The 17,062-nt window shown below is 32.2% G+C and overlaps 1 protein-coding gene across 1 annotated transcript in view; it reads right to left on the minus strand.

Moving 5' to 3' along the window:
• LOC139511558 (uncharacterized) overlaps positions 1-17,062 on the minus strand; it is a 50,389-nt gene that overhangs the window by 9,977 nt on the left and 23,350 nt on the right. The window contains exons 6-11 of the mRNA XM_071298391.1: positions 16,731-16,857; positions 7,120-7,278; positions 6,484-6,591; positions 4,880-5,035; positions 3,583-4,039; positions 3,117-3,205 (exon numbers count right to left, since the gene is read on the minus strand). Coding sequence (XP_071154492.1) covers positions 3,117-3,205; positions 3,583-4,039; positions 4,880-5,035; positions 6,484-6,591; positions 7,120-7,278; positions 16,731-16,857 — 1,096 coding nt within the window. The remainder of the gene's footprint in view (positions 1-3,116; positions 3,206-3,582; positions 4,040-4,879; positions 5,036-6,483; positions 6,592-7,119; positions 7,279-16,730; positions 16,858-17,062) is intronic.

Genomic DNA, 17,062 nt, shown 5'->3' on the forward strand with positions numbered 1-17,062 from the left:
AACACAAACACTTAAAACTTAGCAATGGACCGTGAAAATGAGGTCAAGGTCAAACAAAACCTGTGTAACCGACATATAGATCATAAAATATTTCCATACACCAAATATAGTTGACCTAATGCATAAAGTATTAGAAAAATAGACCAAAACTAAAAAACCTAACTTTGACCACTGAACCATGAAAATGAGGTCAAGGTCAGATGACACCTGTCAGCTAGACATGTACACCTTACAATCATTCCATACACCAATTATAGTAGACCTATTGCATATTGTATAAGAAAAACAGACCAAAACACAAAAACTTAACTATAACCACTGAACCATGAAAATGAGGTCAAGGTCAGATGACACCTGCCAGTTGGACATGTACACCTTACAGTCCTTCCATACACCGAATATACTAGACCTATTGCTTATAGTATCTGAGATATGGACTTGACCACGAAAACTTAACCTTGTTCACTGATCCAAGAAATGAGGTTGAGGTCAAGTGAAAACTGTCTGACAGGCATGAGGACCTTGCAAGGTACGCACATCCCAAATATAGTTATCCAATTACTTATAATAAGAAAGAATTTAACATTACAAAAAATCTTAACTTTTTTTTCAAGTAGTCACTGAACCATGAAAATGAGGTCAAGGACATTGGACATGTGCCTGACGGAAAGTTCGTAACATGAGGCATCTATATACAAAGTATAAAGCATCCAAGTTTTCTTCCTTCTAAAATATAAAGCATTTAAGAAGTGAGCTAACACCGCCGCCACCGCCACCGGATCACTATCCATATGTCGAGCTTTCTGCAACAAAAGTTGCAGGCTCGACAAAAACTATCTTGTGTATGAAATTCAGTGTTTCTCATCAAAAGATATATGAAGGTAAGCTGGGCCATAATATATTGATATTAGTGTAATAGTCTAAGAGTTACTTTACAATAGTTTACAACATTCCATATAAATTATAGGGAATTATATACACCAATCAATGATGAGTTTATTTAGATGTAACCAAAAAGTCTTTTAATGCGTGTGAAATTCGTAATTTGTCCTTTTGGGATCAATATTCATCTGTCAGCTGTTCCATCCGTGCGTCCGCAGTAATTTTTGTAAAAATACGGATTTCGGTCATAGCTGGTCCATTTCCGATCCGTAGTTTAGAAATCGGTCAATGGCGGACAATGCAAGAAAATTTACAAAAATAAACGATGTTTGACAAGTTATTTGGAAAGGATCATGAAGTTTTTAATGCAAAAATTTGTAAGGGTTCCGCGGAACCCAGTGTCTCGCCTATTTTTGTTGTAAATCGCAGGCTCAACAACAATGAGGAAAAAAATCAATAAAATTATTCCTCTTGTTACTATTTTATGATTGTAAGAAAATCTAAGTTCATTTAAAAGTAAATTACAGAAAAAACGGAGTAATCTTTTTACAAACTTTACTTATGGATACAATCTTATGATCATAAATAAGCTTCTGTCCAAGTTTGGTACAAACCCAGGATAGTTTAAGAAAGTTATTAAAATTTTTAAAACTTTAACCACATAGTGAATGTAATGGTTCCCCGCAGAAAAACTAAGTTCATTTAAAAGTAAAATATGGAAAAAATGGATTTATTTATTTACAAAATTTACTTCTGTATACTATTTTATGATCATAAACAAGCTTCTGTACAAGTTTGGTACAAACCCAGGATAGTTGGAGAAAGTTATTAAAATTCTAAAAACTTTAACCACAGAGCGAATGTTTTGTTTCCCCACAGAAAAAACTAAGTCCATTTATAGTAAAATACGGAAAAAATGGAATTTTATTTTTACAAAATTTACTTCTGGATACTATCTTATGATCATAAACAAGCTTCTGTCAAAGTTTGGTAGAAACCAAGTATAGTTTAAGAAAGTTATTAAAATTTCAAAAACTTTAACCACAGAGTGAATATTTGTTGACGCCGCCGACGACGCCGACGGAATGTAGGATCGCTTAGTCTCGCTTTTTCGACTAAAGTCGAAGGCTCGACAATAAATGGATTGAACATTTACTGGAGGCAACTTTTATCACGTTTAAATGATGTGACAAACTTATTTTGCAGCCGAAAGTTAGGTTGATGTACGTTTTCGAGTAACAAGCACTGGAACTTACAGAAGTGCACGAAGTGATAAAAAGTTGTATTTTTTATTAAATAACTTGCTACACTTTGCAAAAACAATGCTTCGACGTCTTTTCTTAAGATAATGAATCGTTTATGTCTGAATTTCTTTAAATTATCAATAAAAAGTTGATGTTCATCAACTTGGTGAAAATTGAAAATGTCCAATGACGGAAGCGACTGAAAGCGAGTATCGTAAACAACAGGGCGACTTGTTTTCACTTTTGGGGGTCGGGAAAAGTGAAGTGACGGTCGGGAAAGCGACTTCTTCGCCCAAGTCGCCTGGTAGAGTGAGCCCTGTGTGTAGTACATGGATTCCTGACTCGCACTTTCATTTTCTATGTTCAGTGGACCATGAAATTGGGGGTCAAAATTTCAATTTGTCATTGAATTAGAACATGTGTACTAAGTTTAAAGTTGATTGGACTTTAACTTCTGCAAAAACTACCTTGACAGACACATAGAAGGAAAAACATCATGTCTCAAAAATATTTGAAATACCATAACAATGACCAAATGGTTTACTTTTATAAATTGTGACTTGGATGGGGAGTTGTCCCATTGGCACTCATACCTCATCTTCCTGTAGCTATACAAAGTTAAGTACATTATTATTTGTTGGATACCAATTTTCATGGATTTCCTGGGTACAGGTCAGTCACGAAATTAAAAGTTCCCTGAATGACAAATTTTCTACAGTCTTGTATTAAGACCTTGGTAAAACCACGAAATTAAATATCCATAAACATACAAGTTTTCCTTTATCCATGAAATTTGTTACTCACTAATATAAATGAATCCACAATATCCTTCAAAATACAAATGTTCCCTTCACATAAAAGTCAAAGGTTTTTAACGCAGCCAGTTTGAATGTCAAATCAGCATCATGTTCACTTTTAATTCTTTTTATTAATCCCAACACTCCTAGTAAACAAAATCTCCCCCCTTTTTTTTTGAAATTGATACAATACCTTTTTCAATTTTTCTGGTGCTATGTATCCAAGTATCAGCAACTGAACAGTAAAATCTAAACTTGTCATTTCTTTTTCCAACCATTCCCCTGCAATTAGAAAATGATAAATATTACCAAAATTCTGAATAACAATGTATAACAATATTTCTCCACACATAGTTAAATTCTAATATTTAAAACTTGAGGCTTTCTGAGCTTTATAAAATGATTAAAATTTAAGCAGATTCTTGATTTTTATTCTGTTGATTCGAGACCAAAATAATACCAATGCAAATGTAAGGTAGAAGTCTGAGTCAGCCTTTTCCTGCAATTTTTTAAAACTCAAATATCTCCAAAAGGAGCTCCATGACTGAATTGTTTTCAGTTTCAAAATGACCAATTTTAACAACTGTATTTCCAGACGGGATTCTAATTACCGTACACAGAAGATGCAGATAGGGATTAAGGCAGAGATAATAAATTACCTTGAATGCTTAAAAATTCTTCTGCAATGTAGTTTCTCATGTCCAGATGAAACCAGAAAGTATGTAGATTTTCCATTATTTTTAGTTTCTGACTAGCCATCAACTCATTTGTATCACTTAAGTCTATACATTCATGTGCTAGCTGACAAAGACAAAGAAATACAGCTGGAAAATTAACTTTCTTGAAGATTTTCCTAGTGTAATTCTTTTCTTGTTCTTCTTTCAACCGATTTACTTTGAAGATTGTCCTAATGTAACTCTTTTCTTGTTCTTCTTTCAATTCATTCATTTTGGGAATGGCTTCAACCACCTTAATGAACATCTCTAAGGCAAAACATGCTGTCACTGGTGATGAATTGGCATACAAATTATCCACATTTATGTAGGGCAAGACACTGGTTTCCATGAACTGCACTGGATCAAGCAGGGAACCAGAATCATTAAGGTACTCCTCTGGCTGAAATTAATCATATCAAAGTCATAAGTTGTATGATAATTATTCCAGTAACCTCACAAATAATAATTTACATGCAACTAACACAATTTTTTTTTTTTTTAATTTTTCCAGTACAATATTAAACCTTTATCATATTCAGTCTTAGATTTTTACAAAATAAAAAGCTAAATGCCAGAGTTTTTATATCTTAAAAATCTTTATGGTAGAATTAAGTGTTGTTTATCTTTTTGGACTATTTAATGAAGTGCTTTTCTTTAAATCTTTTTGTCTTCCAATGATCAACTAAATAGAAAGAGGGTTAAAAACTCACAAAATTATTTTACCCCAGAACATTAAAAAGGTATGTCCCAAGTTAAGAACAACATCCATAATTGCTGGTGCTTGTTTCTTTCATATTAATATGTTTTGCTAATTTAAATAGTTAGTACTGAAATCATATTATTATAAATCTTTGCTGATCCTTCCTCTTTAAGTCATCAAGGATCTTGGTCATGATAATGGAAGCTTTTTTAACAACCCTGACTGGCTATACAGACCTGGCAAAGTAGGGTCTTGGTCTTAAAACTTGACTCAGTACAAAACTTTGTGCCAAAAGCAACAAATACAGTATTTTGAATTGATTTTAATTTTAAGTCTGAGTACAATAAATGTCTTCAATTTTTTCAAGAACCACAAGGTCAAGGAAATAATTTAGAGCTTTGAAAATGATTTGTAAACATTTCCATCATTAAAATTTGAAACCTCTTTCTAGATATCTTGAGGTATTTTTTTCTTTTTCTTTAGAGTATATTAAATTACTTTATAAGTATAAACTATAACTGTCTTAAAAACACATCTTACCTCGCAAGTTTCCACTATAAATTTCAAAACATTCTTCTGATCTTTTAGAGTCAGCGTCTTTGTCTGTAGATAACCACCAAGTGTGTAGACAAGTAAGGTCATGTGACTGTTGCTATGGTGACATGTTTTACAAATACTTGGCACTGATTTCAAAATCTGTAAGAGTTAACAAAATTGAGAATGGAAATGGGGAATGTTTCAAAGAGACTAGAACTTGACTAAAGAGCAGAAAATGTATTAATGTTAATTTGGAACAAAGGAGTAATGCTAGTTTTGGCAGAAGAAAATGAAATATTTGATAACCATTTCAAATTGGCACATTATGTTTAGAAATGCATCGGGTAAAAAAATATCAATGAAAAACATTTATCTGATGACGTCACAATTGTGCCATAATATGTACTGTTTTCACAAAAACAATAAAAAATACAAAATTTATGCAGATTTCTGTCTTTTCCTTTGTGGAAAAATCCTGTGCAGCCGAGAAACAACAACATAATTTAACAGTAGCTTTATTACAACTATTGGCATAAACTCACCAAATATAAAGTTGTTTCTTGGGTGCGAACAAAATTTTTCAATCTAAAATACTCCTAAAATTTGATGAAACTAGATACTCTGCAGGGCACAGCTTTATACGACCACAGAGGTCGAACCCTGAACAGTTGGGGCAAGTATGGACACAACATTTAAGCTTGATACAGCTCTGAATTTGGATTGCGATTAAATAGTTGACACAACATAGGTTTCTGACACAGAATGAATGTGTTCTAAGAACTTAAACTTAACAAGAGGCTCTTAAGAGCCTGTGTGGCTCACCATGGTCTATGTGAATTTTAAACAAAGGAAGCAGATGGATTCATGACAAAATTGTGTTTTGGTGATGGTGATATGTTTGTACATCTTACTTTACTGAACATTCTAGCTGCTTACAATTATCTCTATCTATAATGAACTTGGTCCAGTAGTTTCAGTGGAGAATGTTAGTAAAAATTTACAAATTTTATGAAAATTGTTAAAAAATTGACTATAAAGGACAATAACTCCTTAGGGGGTTAAATAAGGGCCTTATTGCCCCTACTCCTTTTTCCCTATGAACATGTAAAAATTTTAACTTGTTTCAATAATTAAATATTGTATTCCTTATTTTCAATGATTAATTTATAACAAAGTGTAAGTATGAAAAGCAGTGAAATCATTTTAATTTGTTGTATGACAAATCTTTAGGTGAACATTAATCTTGAGTAAAAATGTTCTCATGTAATATAAAAAGCACCACAGGATTTGAAATAGCAATGTTTTCCTTGTTTATAATAAACCTATTCAGTATAACTCAAAATAATAAAGAGTCACATTATTCATGAAAGAAGTGAGTTCTAACTACCCCCCACTCTGCACACATTTCATCATAGACAATTGAAGACATGAGAGCGATTTCTAATATATTTAATACTTCAAAGGGGCATAACTCATTAAGAATGTTTGATTAGCAATAATTTCCAAATTAGTCCATGACATTGCTGCTATTCAACTTTTGATATGAACATGATAAATATCTGGCAACAGGGCGGTACACATATAGATATAGGAAGATGTATGCTAACCTCAGTATGGATAGAAACTTGATCTTTTGAGGTAATAGCTTTCTCTACAATGTACTGCAGGACAAGTTCTGAGTTCTGTAACATCAGTTTGTACACATCATCCACTTTCTGTAAGTAAATATATCAAAGATATATGTTAAAATGAAAATGTTATTAAAAGAAATGCTGCAATATGGCACAAAGTTTCTATTTGGTTGATAAAATTGCAACTTTAATGAAAATTATTGAAATATTTAAAAACTGGAATTTTATCTCTAACATGGAAAATATCTAATAAACCATCTTGAAAAGAAAGTGATGAAAATATATTTTCTTTGAATATTTCAAGAATGCATAACAAAATAACAATGTGATAAAATTTCAAGTAAAAAATTCAACATATGATAACATTAATAAAGTCGTAATAGTACGTCCTTAATCAATGCTTTCCACAAATAATGTGTTTCTTGGTGTGTTGAAAACTCATTGGTGGCCTTGGGCCTTGCTCTTTGGTTAGGTTTTTGTCTCTTTGACACATAAATTTTAAGCATACATTAATAGTTGACTGTTTTGTTCTTTTTCTATTTTTATCAAAATGAGGTTTAACTTTAAATTTGTTATTTTACAACTGTATTAAAAGTTATAAATATATCTTACTGAACTGGGTCCACAACTGGTGAGTTTGTTGAAAGCAGCAGTTATCTCCCCTGATGAAACTGAATCTTTTTTTGGCCAGAATCGGTACTCCTGATATACATCATGGATATGCCTGTCTCTGACCTCTATTGGCAGTGTGACAAAAGCTGATGTAACCAGCTAATAAAACATGACATATAAAATAAATACCAGTTGACAATTATGTATGAATCAAAGCGCTGTAAGCACTTTAGGCAGTTCACCAAAAACCAAGCAAACATAATTATGAAAACTGTGGCAATGTTGCTTCAACTTTTTTTTAAAGATTTAAAAGAACAAACATTAAAGATTCATATATAATTGTGCATTTGTATATAAAAAAGATGTTCATTTAATGAATTAATATTGAGGCAAATAATTCATATTTTATCGAGGCTTTCAATAGTAACACACATGACCACGTATGGTTATGAGTCTTTCATGAGTCAGCAGTAGTACAAATTTGCAAGGATTGCAGTTCTTCTAGTTGAGCATAATTATTCGTATTAGTTGACTGTTAGTAGTTCAAGTTGACTTCAGTACGAGCTTGTAAAAGTATGAATGGACTTGCTTCCCTGGAAAGAAAACTGAGTTTGTGTTTTACAGTACAAAAGTTATGAGACACAAATCAGACAAATGTTTACTACTTCAGGGATCAATGGTGAGGTCTGGCTGACATGTCCATAGTAAATGTAAATGACCCCCACCTTCACCCCAAGTCCATGATGTATAAGTTTGGAATAAAATGACAGGTGTTAGGGTCTAGCAAAGTGATATGCATATGTGTCGCCTATGAGATTGACCTTGTATATCATTCAATCTTTATGAAATGAAAAACAGGAATGAATATGGTTTAGGAGTTGGTATCTTAATCTTTTACAAGTTCTCAAAACACACACAAGAGGGTGTGGGGTGACCCTAGGGACTACCCCTATTTTTCATTTGATTTTTTATATTGTACCATACATGAATATATATGGTTTATGGGTGGGGATCTCGACCGTTATCAAGTTTTTAAACAGGAGGGGTGGGGACCCCAGTGACTTCCCCTATATTTCATTTGATTTGTTATATTGTCCAATACATGAATATATATGGTTGAGCGGTGGGATCTCATCTGTTTCTAAGTTATCAAACAGGAGTGGGTAGGGTGACTAAGGACTCTCCCTATATTTCATTTGATTAGTTCTCATAAATGAATATATATGGTTTAATTTAAAGGTGGGGATCTCGACTGGTTCCAATTTCTCAATCAGGTGACTGCAGGGACTCCCCCTATATTTCCTTTAATTTAGAGTTGGGGATCCCAACCGTTTCAAAGTTCTTAAACATGAGGGTGCTATAAACAGTTTCGTTTAAAAAAGTAGGGGTTATTCCCCGACTAAAAATAACCATGGAGGGAAACCTCTGTTTATTTACTCAATTGGTGAAAAAGTATCATGTTTTTTTGTATTTGATTGTAAAAATTAGTTAATTAGCTTTGAATTAAAACAGGTTGAATGATTGAAATAATTTTTAAAATTATATTAACTTTACATGTTTTGAGGGGAGACAACACTGTAAACAACCTGTTTTTTTGGCAGTGAAAATTGAAAACTTATTTGCAGCCACTGTAGCTCTTTTTGGAGCAGGAAACCGTACCCTGAAACAAGATTTTTTTGAAAGGCCAGGTAAAAACCTACAAATTTCATACAGTTTTGATTATGTAAAATGTGCATGGATCTTGTCTTCATGGGTGTGCACATGACCTGGTTTCAAGTTTTTTTTGTTCAAATTAGACCTTTTTTCCCCCATGTTCATTGGATGGAATATTTTTAATATATTAAAAGTACACATTATTTTTATTTCATTATAAACTAGAGAACATTCTGATTCCAGTGATATCTAGTTTTATACAAGTATCTTTATTAATCAGTCCACCACTAAGGGTCACTTATGCATGGTCCCTCAAAATGTGACGTCATAGAAAAAAACTGTTGATTGCACCCTTAAAGGGACAAATATATATTATAGTGATGTTTTCGCATAGAAATGTGTATGCGAATGGAGTAAAACAATTCTGAAAAATATTGTACGGCACGTATACTTTAATTTAAAAGCATCAGTTTGGTATATTTAATGCAAATATTACAGATTTGTACATAGCAACCAGAAATAAGAAAACCAGACTCTGCACGAATATTGAAGTTTTTTTCAACTTTTTGTGACGTCATGATATTTTATTCAATCTCTCATATATTTGAACCAAAAGTTGCACATGCAAAGTGTAGATTTTTTCTACTTTGACCTGTATTTCTGATCAGTTTGACATAAATTTTAATTCATTATAATATATATTTGGTACTTTTTAAAGTCATAAAGGTACAAGTGCCATTCCTAAGAAAAACACTCTTTTTAAAGTCATAAAGGTACAAGTGCCATTCCTAAGAAAAACACTATTTCCATATTTTTCTCAACTCAGCTATAACTTAGTTCACATAATACTAGGGACAAAATATATTTAAAGTAACTTTATTCATGCTTACTTCATAGATTTTATTCTATTTATTCAAAAGAAACCCTATTTTATGATTTATTTTCTTTGTAAAACTGATGAAAATGAGATACAGGAAATGTTTGGAGTTTGCTGGTTAAACTGTTTGCCACTGGCCAATATGCCAGTACTACGCGACATGAAAAAAGAGCTGTATTTTCACTATTCGTGGTCACAATCCTTAAAGTCAGACACCATTTTAATCGGTATAGTGTACAGATTCAGAAAAGCTAAGAAATTTTAATATATCGCATATAAAGTTTTGCCTTAAGGGTGCTATAAACAGTTTCGTATAAAAAACTAGGGGTTATTCCCCGACTAAAAATAACCATGGAGGGAAACCTCTGTTTATTTACTCAATTGGTGAAAAAGTATCATGTTTTTTGTATTTGATTGTAAAAATTAGTTAATTAGCTTTGAATTAAAACAGGTTGAATGATTGAAATAATTTTTAAAATTATATTAACTTTACATGTTTTGAGGGGAGACAACACTGTAAACAACCTGTTTTTTTGGCAGTGAAAATTGAAAACTTATTTGCAGCCACTGTAGCTCTTTTTGGAGCAGGAAACCGTACCCTGAAACAAGATTTTTTTGAAAGGCCAGGTAAAAACCTACAAATTTCATACAGTTTTGATTATGTAAAATGTGCATGGATCTTGTCTTCATGGGTGTGCACATGACCTGGTTTCAAGTTTTTTTTGTTCAAATTAGACCTTTTTTCCCCCATGTTCATTGGATGGAATATTTTTAATATATTAAAAGTACACATTATTTTTATTTCATTATAAACTAGAGAACATTCTGATTCCAGTGATATCTAGTTTTATACAAGTATCTTTATTAATCAGTCCACCACTAAGGGTCACTTATGCATGGTCCCTCAAAATGTGACGTCATAGAAAAAAACTGTTGATTGCACCCTGAGGGGTAGGGTGACCACAGGGACTTCCCCTATATTTCATTTGATTTGTTATATAGTCTTACACATGTCGTATATATGGTTAAGGGGTGATGATCTCGAATTTTTCCAAGTTCTCAAACATGAAGGTGTACAGTGACCATAGGGACCCCCATATAATCTATTTTATTTGTAATATTGTCCCATACATAAATATATATTATTTAAGATTGTGGATCTCAACCGTTATAAATTCTCAAACAGAAAGGGGTAGTGTGGCCCCACGAACTCCACCTATATTTCATATATGTATGATTTGTTATATTGTCCAATACATGAATATATATGGTTTAGGGGTGGGGATCTTGACCGTTACCAAGTTTTGGTCATTTTGGTTTCTTGTGGATAATTGTCTCATTGGCAATCATACCACATCTTTTTTATATAAAAAACTTCCAGCTATTTCTACTGACCTATCAAAATTGAGAAGAAAAAAATACCTTATGAAATTGCAGTAATATGTTTCACTTGAAAAGCATTTAACATGCATTATACCAACATTTATCACTGATAAAAAAAATTATACTGTTACCAGGAACATATATATTGTTAGATAAACTGTTCCCAGCTGTCACTTACTTAGGTTTACTAAGGTTCTTTTACTGATACAGGAACTAAAGTTCCTCTTCATCAGTCTCTTTATCTAAATCTTCTCCACTTCACTTGTATTGGATTTTGACATTAAAATTGGTGTACAAAATATTATCTACTTTTTCTTTCTTTTACACAATTTTGGTTTTCAATTCTAGTGTTTATATTTATTTACCATGCATAGATGTATTTTGTCACCTGTCTGGATTTTTTAAGTTGGTAGCCCCAAAACCCGGGATTACCCTTATCCGCTTTTCGATATTGTAATCTCGGGGCAGCCATTTTGTTTACAATGCTGTTTTTGACAGAAAGTGAGATAAAATTTTACTCGGATTTACACATTATTTATCGGCAATGTTCTGTATAAAGCTAGCGGTTGAACAAATTGAACATCACTGTCATGAATAGTAATGATGAAAATAAGTTTGAGATCGTTTTTTAAGGAAAATTTGGTAATCAAAGAGCTGAATAGCTCTGAGGGGAAAGACGGCCCTTGTTTCTCTTTAATTATGTTTTTAGAAAAGAGGGGGGGGGGGGTATCTTTTGATAGTTTTCATATGAAGAATGAAAAAGAGAACAGCTAGATCATGTAGAAAGATTGACAATATTGAAATCAATTGTTGTTTATGTAATTTCATTTCCTAAGTTAAGGATTCAATTTGGACCAATGGAAGAGATCTGCATCTTCTAAATCTAAACATTTGATTAAAGTTGATAGCTAATTATCTAAAACTCAACTGAATTCTGTCATTTCACAACATCTACAATATTTTTTGAAATCTTGATTGTGTACCACTGAACTACAGGCTAGGGCCATTTTCCATTTTTTATGACAGTACTCTTGGATTTTTAAGTTTTTTCTTTAGAAAGTGTGGACTGAAAAATCTATTCAGTTTTAAATTTCCATTGTTAAAGTTCCGAGTTACAACTCTCATCACAGGGAAACAGGTACTAATAAAAAAACAATATGAGTGATGTAAACTGTGTGAAGCTTGTTTCCAAATCTTAATTTTGAAATATTTGTAAAAAATAAATATGTTAAAACTACAAAATGCAAATTTTTATTAATTTTTTTTACCATTACAATGATTATGTAGGTACACAAAAATTTAGTTTTAATAAAAGACTACTAATCCAATGAAATGTCACATTTGAAGTGTTTAAATACATTAACTTTTATTTTAGTGGATAATAACTCATCAATTGAGGTGCTCCTGAATTGGAGGAAGATTCTCAGAATTTTTACAGAAAAAAGTGGTCTCACTAATTAGCGACAAGAAGCGACAAGAATAATAATTTTTTCTTGTCGCTAAATAGTCTTCTTGACGCTTCTTGTCGCTTTTTGACGCTTCTGGTCTCTGATTAGTGAGACCCGAAAAAAGTAATAAAATCGTTTCTTTCCCCTGTCTCATGTAACCCCACGATCTTTGTATATTTTGAAAGTTGTTGACCTACAAATTAAAGTATTGTATGTTGATGTTTAAATCATCTACAGTAAACAATATTATGTTCAGATTTAACAAATACAAATTTGTAATTAGTGCACGATCTCTAAGAATGATTTAAATAACCAGTGAGCTGGTGAAGGATATCCCTGCTTCTTCCAAGAATGACGTCACTATAAAATACAATGTAGGTTGGATATATTTAGAATATCTCGTCATACTAATTTTTCCGGATTGTAAAGTAAACGTAAATAGTGTAAAGGAGAGTTCAAGATACAATATTTTCGTGAGAAACAGAAGGGTAATGTGTAAAAAAGTGTTTAAAGTCAAACTTCATTTCTGGGTCTCCTTCTCTTCAATCTAAGTAAGATTTGTTGGGGGGTTTTCCACACTATAACATGTATAAAAACAAAATGAATGATGTGAGGGAGTGTCACTCTGGTCAACCCCATAGGGGATTGACGGCTTGAAGCCGTCTTTCCCCAAAAATGTTTGCACAGTTATTTTTTATTTTCTTTCAAAATCTGTCCGGCGTAGCTAGTAATTAAGTAGAAAGTCTGACTGCAAAAGTGGAAGGTCATAGACCTCGGACCACCGCTTATTAAAAAGATACGGACAATTCGTCTTCTAATTCAAAATTGCCGCCAACAGCGTGATCATATATAAGTAGCTGACTACGTATTGACGACAAACAATATTCCTACGAGTTTTGCAATTTTGGGAAATCTTAACTACTTGTCTTTAGAGATTTTCGGTGATTGAATATTTCACACATTTGTTCTTTGACATCTTAGCCATATGCTCAGGGGATAATAAACTACATAAGGATTCCTAATGTGCTCTACTTCCTATGTGCAACTTCAAAACTTTTGGGGAAAATCGACAATCATTTAAGGTTTTTCTGGTCATATTTTTTGTAATGAAAAGTATGAAAAAACTGTCCAATAAGTTATAAATAATATAGAAGCCAGCTAGATGATAACAATGACACGTATTTCAGCATTTATTAGGAAGCACACAAATTCAGGGTGCTCAAATAAGGCAGCTTAACTGCCTAAAAACTATTCATACTATGTGCATGTTTTTAAGAGTCGCACAAAGGTTCCTTATTCGATTCCCGTTTGGGATAAAAAATTCAGGGACTGAATTTTCTGCTCTCCCTTCACACCATTTGCAAGTATGGCCTTGAGGAAAAGATGATAGTTCATCGGAAGGGGACGATAAATGGCTGACCCGTGTTAAGTGAGAGCCATATCTCTTGCACGTGAAAGACACCCTTGTAGATTTCGAAAAAGAGCAGGCTACTAATGCCTCTACCAGGCAGCATTCGCACCCGCAAAGTGGAAAAGGATTAATATACCTTGCAAAACTTGTTTCTCAAACCTCTATAAATAAATATGTTTAAACTAAGAGTCAACAGGAACATGAATATCAGTCTTACTATCTGTGTTATAACATTGCAAAATAAAAGTAGTGCTTTACCGATCACTAAATACACAACATAACAACTTGCCTTGTTTTTAAAGCAATTATGATGGGATATTTAACATGTATAATTGAAATCATTTAAAGTGGACTTCAAGCCTTTGAACGAGTTTTTTTTTATAATTTTGTTTAATCAACCAACTGAATTTTAATAAGATTTACTCATTAGAATATCACTACCTTCTACAAGACTGATTAAAGTAAACAATACTATAGGTTAGGAGAGGGTTAGCTGCCAACAAATATCTTAAACATTGTCACATTATATATGTGCCTGTCCAAAGTCAGAAACCTGTAATTGAGTGTTTGTTCTTTGTTGCTGTTTATAATATTTGTATTTTGTACATTGTTGTATACATTGTTGTATACATCATTGTACATGCATGCATTTCTCGTTTTTTTATATAGATTTGACCTTTTGTTTTCCCCGTTTGAATAGTTTTATACCAGTAACTTTTGGGGCCCTTATAGCTTTCTGTTTTCAGTTTGAGCCAAAGCTCTGTGTTGAAGACCATACTGTGACCTATAATGGTTAACTTTTATAAATTTTGACCTGGATGGAGAGTTTCTCATAGGCATTCATATCACATCTTCTTTAATATAGATATGTTACAGTAAATAGGTGAATTTAGGAATTACACGTAATTACTAAACATTTCAGTAAATACCTGTAATTACTAACCAATTTAGTAATTACATGCATTTACTAGTTGTTTCAGTGATAACTGGTAATCACTGATTTTTTTTGTCATTTTTACAGCTATTTACTAACTTGATATTTTTGTTTTAAAATTAAAAACATGATTCAAGATACCAAATAAGATAGTAAAGGGGTAGGGATTTTATAGGAGCTAACTTAAGGATGTAGGAATTTAATGCACATCCAAAGTGATGCTCTTTAGTGTTTGTGAATTGAAACTGGAAAATGGTTGTTTTATAGGTTTTGAAACTCCATAAATTAAATAAAATTAAATATATGTATGCAAGACAATGATATCAATCCAAAATCAAACTAAAATCTCCATCATGCACTGTGGTTTAAAACTTTAAAAAACTTTCTCCAAATATCCTGGATTTCTACCAAACTCGGACAGAAGCTAAATGCTTATAATCATAAGATAATATCCAAAAGTAAAGTTTGTTAAAAAAAATCCTTTTTTTCGTATATTACTTATGAATGGACTAGTTTTTTTCCCAGTTAACATTACATACACTTTGTAGTTAATGTTTTTAAAACATAAGATTTTATAAACCATCCTGGATGTTTACCCAATTTTTAATGAAGCTTCTTACAGTACTAGTCAAAAGATAGTATCTAGAGGAAAATATTAATATTTTTTCCTCATTTTTGTTGAGGCTGCGATTAACAGCAAGAGTAGCCGAGACTATTTGTTCTGCAAAACCCTTACAATTTTAATAGCTTAATACATCGATAACCCATCTCCAGCTTGTGGTTGATTTGAAGGTCACATGAATACGTATTCAATGAGGTCCAAATATTCACCTGCAAGTGCACAACTCATCAACTTTGTTTCTCAGCTAATTTAACAAAAAAGAACCAGAATGGCTGCTAACAGTGAATTATAATTTTACTATATCATTTTTATAAATGATTTAACAACAACAAAAAAGATTTTTTTTATATCTCGAAGCTAATGCTTATAACAGTTCATTCCAGTTCTTAACCTACATAACGTTATCTTATCTTTTAAGGTAATAAGTCTAAATATTCTTCAAATTCAAAATACTTTAAAAAGTTAAAACATAATGCTTTGAGAGAATTTTCCATTTTTGATATCCATGTCTGCTGAAGTTGGTCAAAAATTATCTGTATAATGCTCAACTTAAACCATTTTGGATTAAAACTAAAGTTACTCTGATTTAACCAAATATTTGAAAGACCTTATTTATTAAAGATATTTTTTATACAAATCTAGTTAGTATTACACAGCTAAAACAATGTTATATTACGGTCAGGTGATCAAAAGTTACGGTTGTTTTAGCAGTCAGTAAATAGGTGTAAAAATTCATTTTAAAATTAGTAATTACTGGTAATAACTGGGCCGTTTCAGGAATTACTTGTATTTACTAAGTGCATCGGGAATTACCTGTAATTCCTAAATTTTAGTAATTACATGTACTTCCTAATTTCACCTATTTACTGTAACATATATACATTATTGTTGTGTTGTGCCATTGCACCACTTTTAAGGTAAGAGTGAGGGTTGGACGCCAGCTGCTTATATGTTTAACCCTGCCATATTCTGTATCTGCCTGTCCCAATACAGGAATTGTAATTCAGAGGTTGTAGATTGTTATTTATTCATATTCCTTGATTGTTTTGTATATAAATCAATTTTGAGTCCATTACTTTTCTCTTGAGTTATTTACATTTGCATTTAGGGGAGGGGAGTTTTTATAACTTGCTTTGAAGTATGTGTTTTGCTCATTGTGAAAAGCTATACAGTGATCTATAGCTGCTAACTTCTACGTCAGTTTGGTCTCTGAGGAAAAGCTTTCTCATTTCCAATCATACCACATGTTTTTATTTTCTCACTGAAGAGTTTTAAGAACGTACCTCAGTCACAGCTAGCACATCTTCCTGTGAGACTGCAGATTCAAGTTCAACTACAAGGCCATACATCTTGTACATAGTCCCATCAACTGATAGTAAATCAAGGTTTCTATGTAATGTTTTAATGAGCCTGTAATGAAAATGTTCATATATGTGCACATAGAAAACAAGTCATAAAGGGTCATATTTGTAGCTTATTATGCAGTCATAATGAGTCATGTCAAACATTTAGACATAAATGTTCAAGATAATTATTTACAACTCAGACATACACACTTACCAAGAAATAAAATTGAGAACTGAAATGCCCTTAAGAGGGAAGGCTTACATAAATG

This window comes from Mytilus edulis, chromosome 2, assembly GCF_963676685.1.
Source record: "Mytilus edulis chromosome 2, xbMytEdul2.2, whole genome shotgun sequence".
NCBI lineage: Eukaryota > Metazoa > Mollusca > Bivalvia > Mytilida > Mytilidae > Mytilus > Mytilus edulis.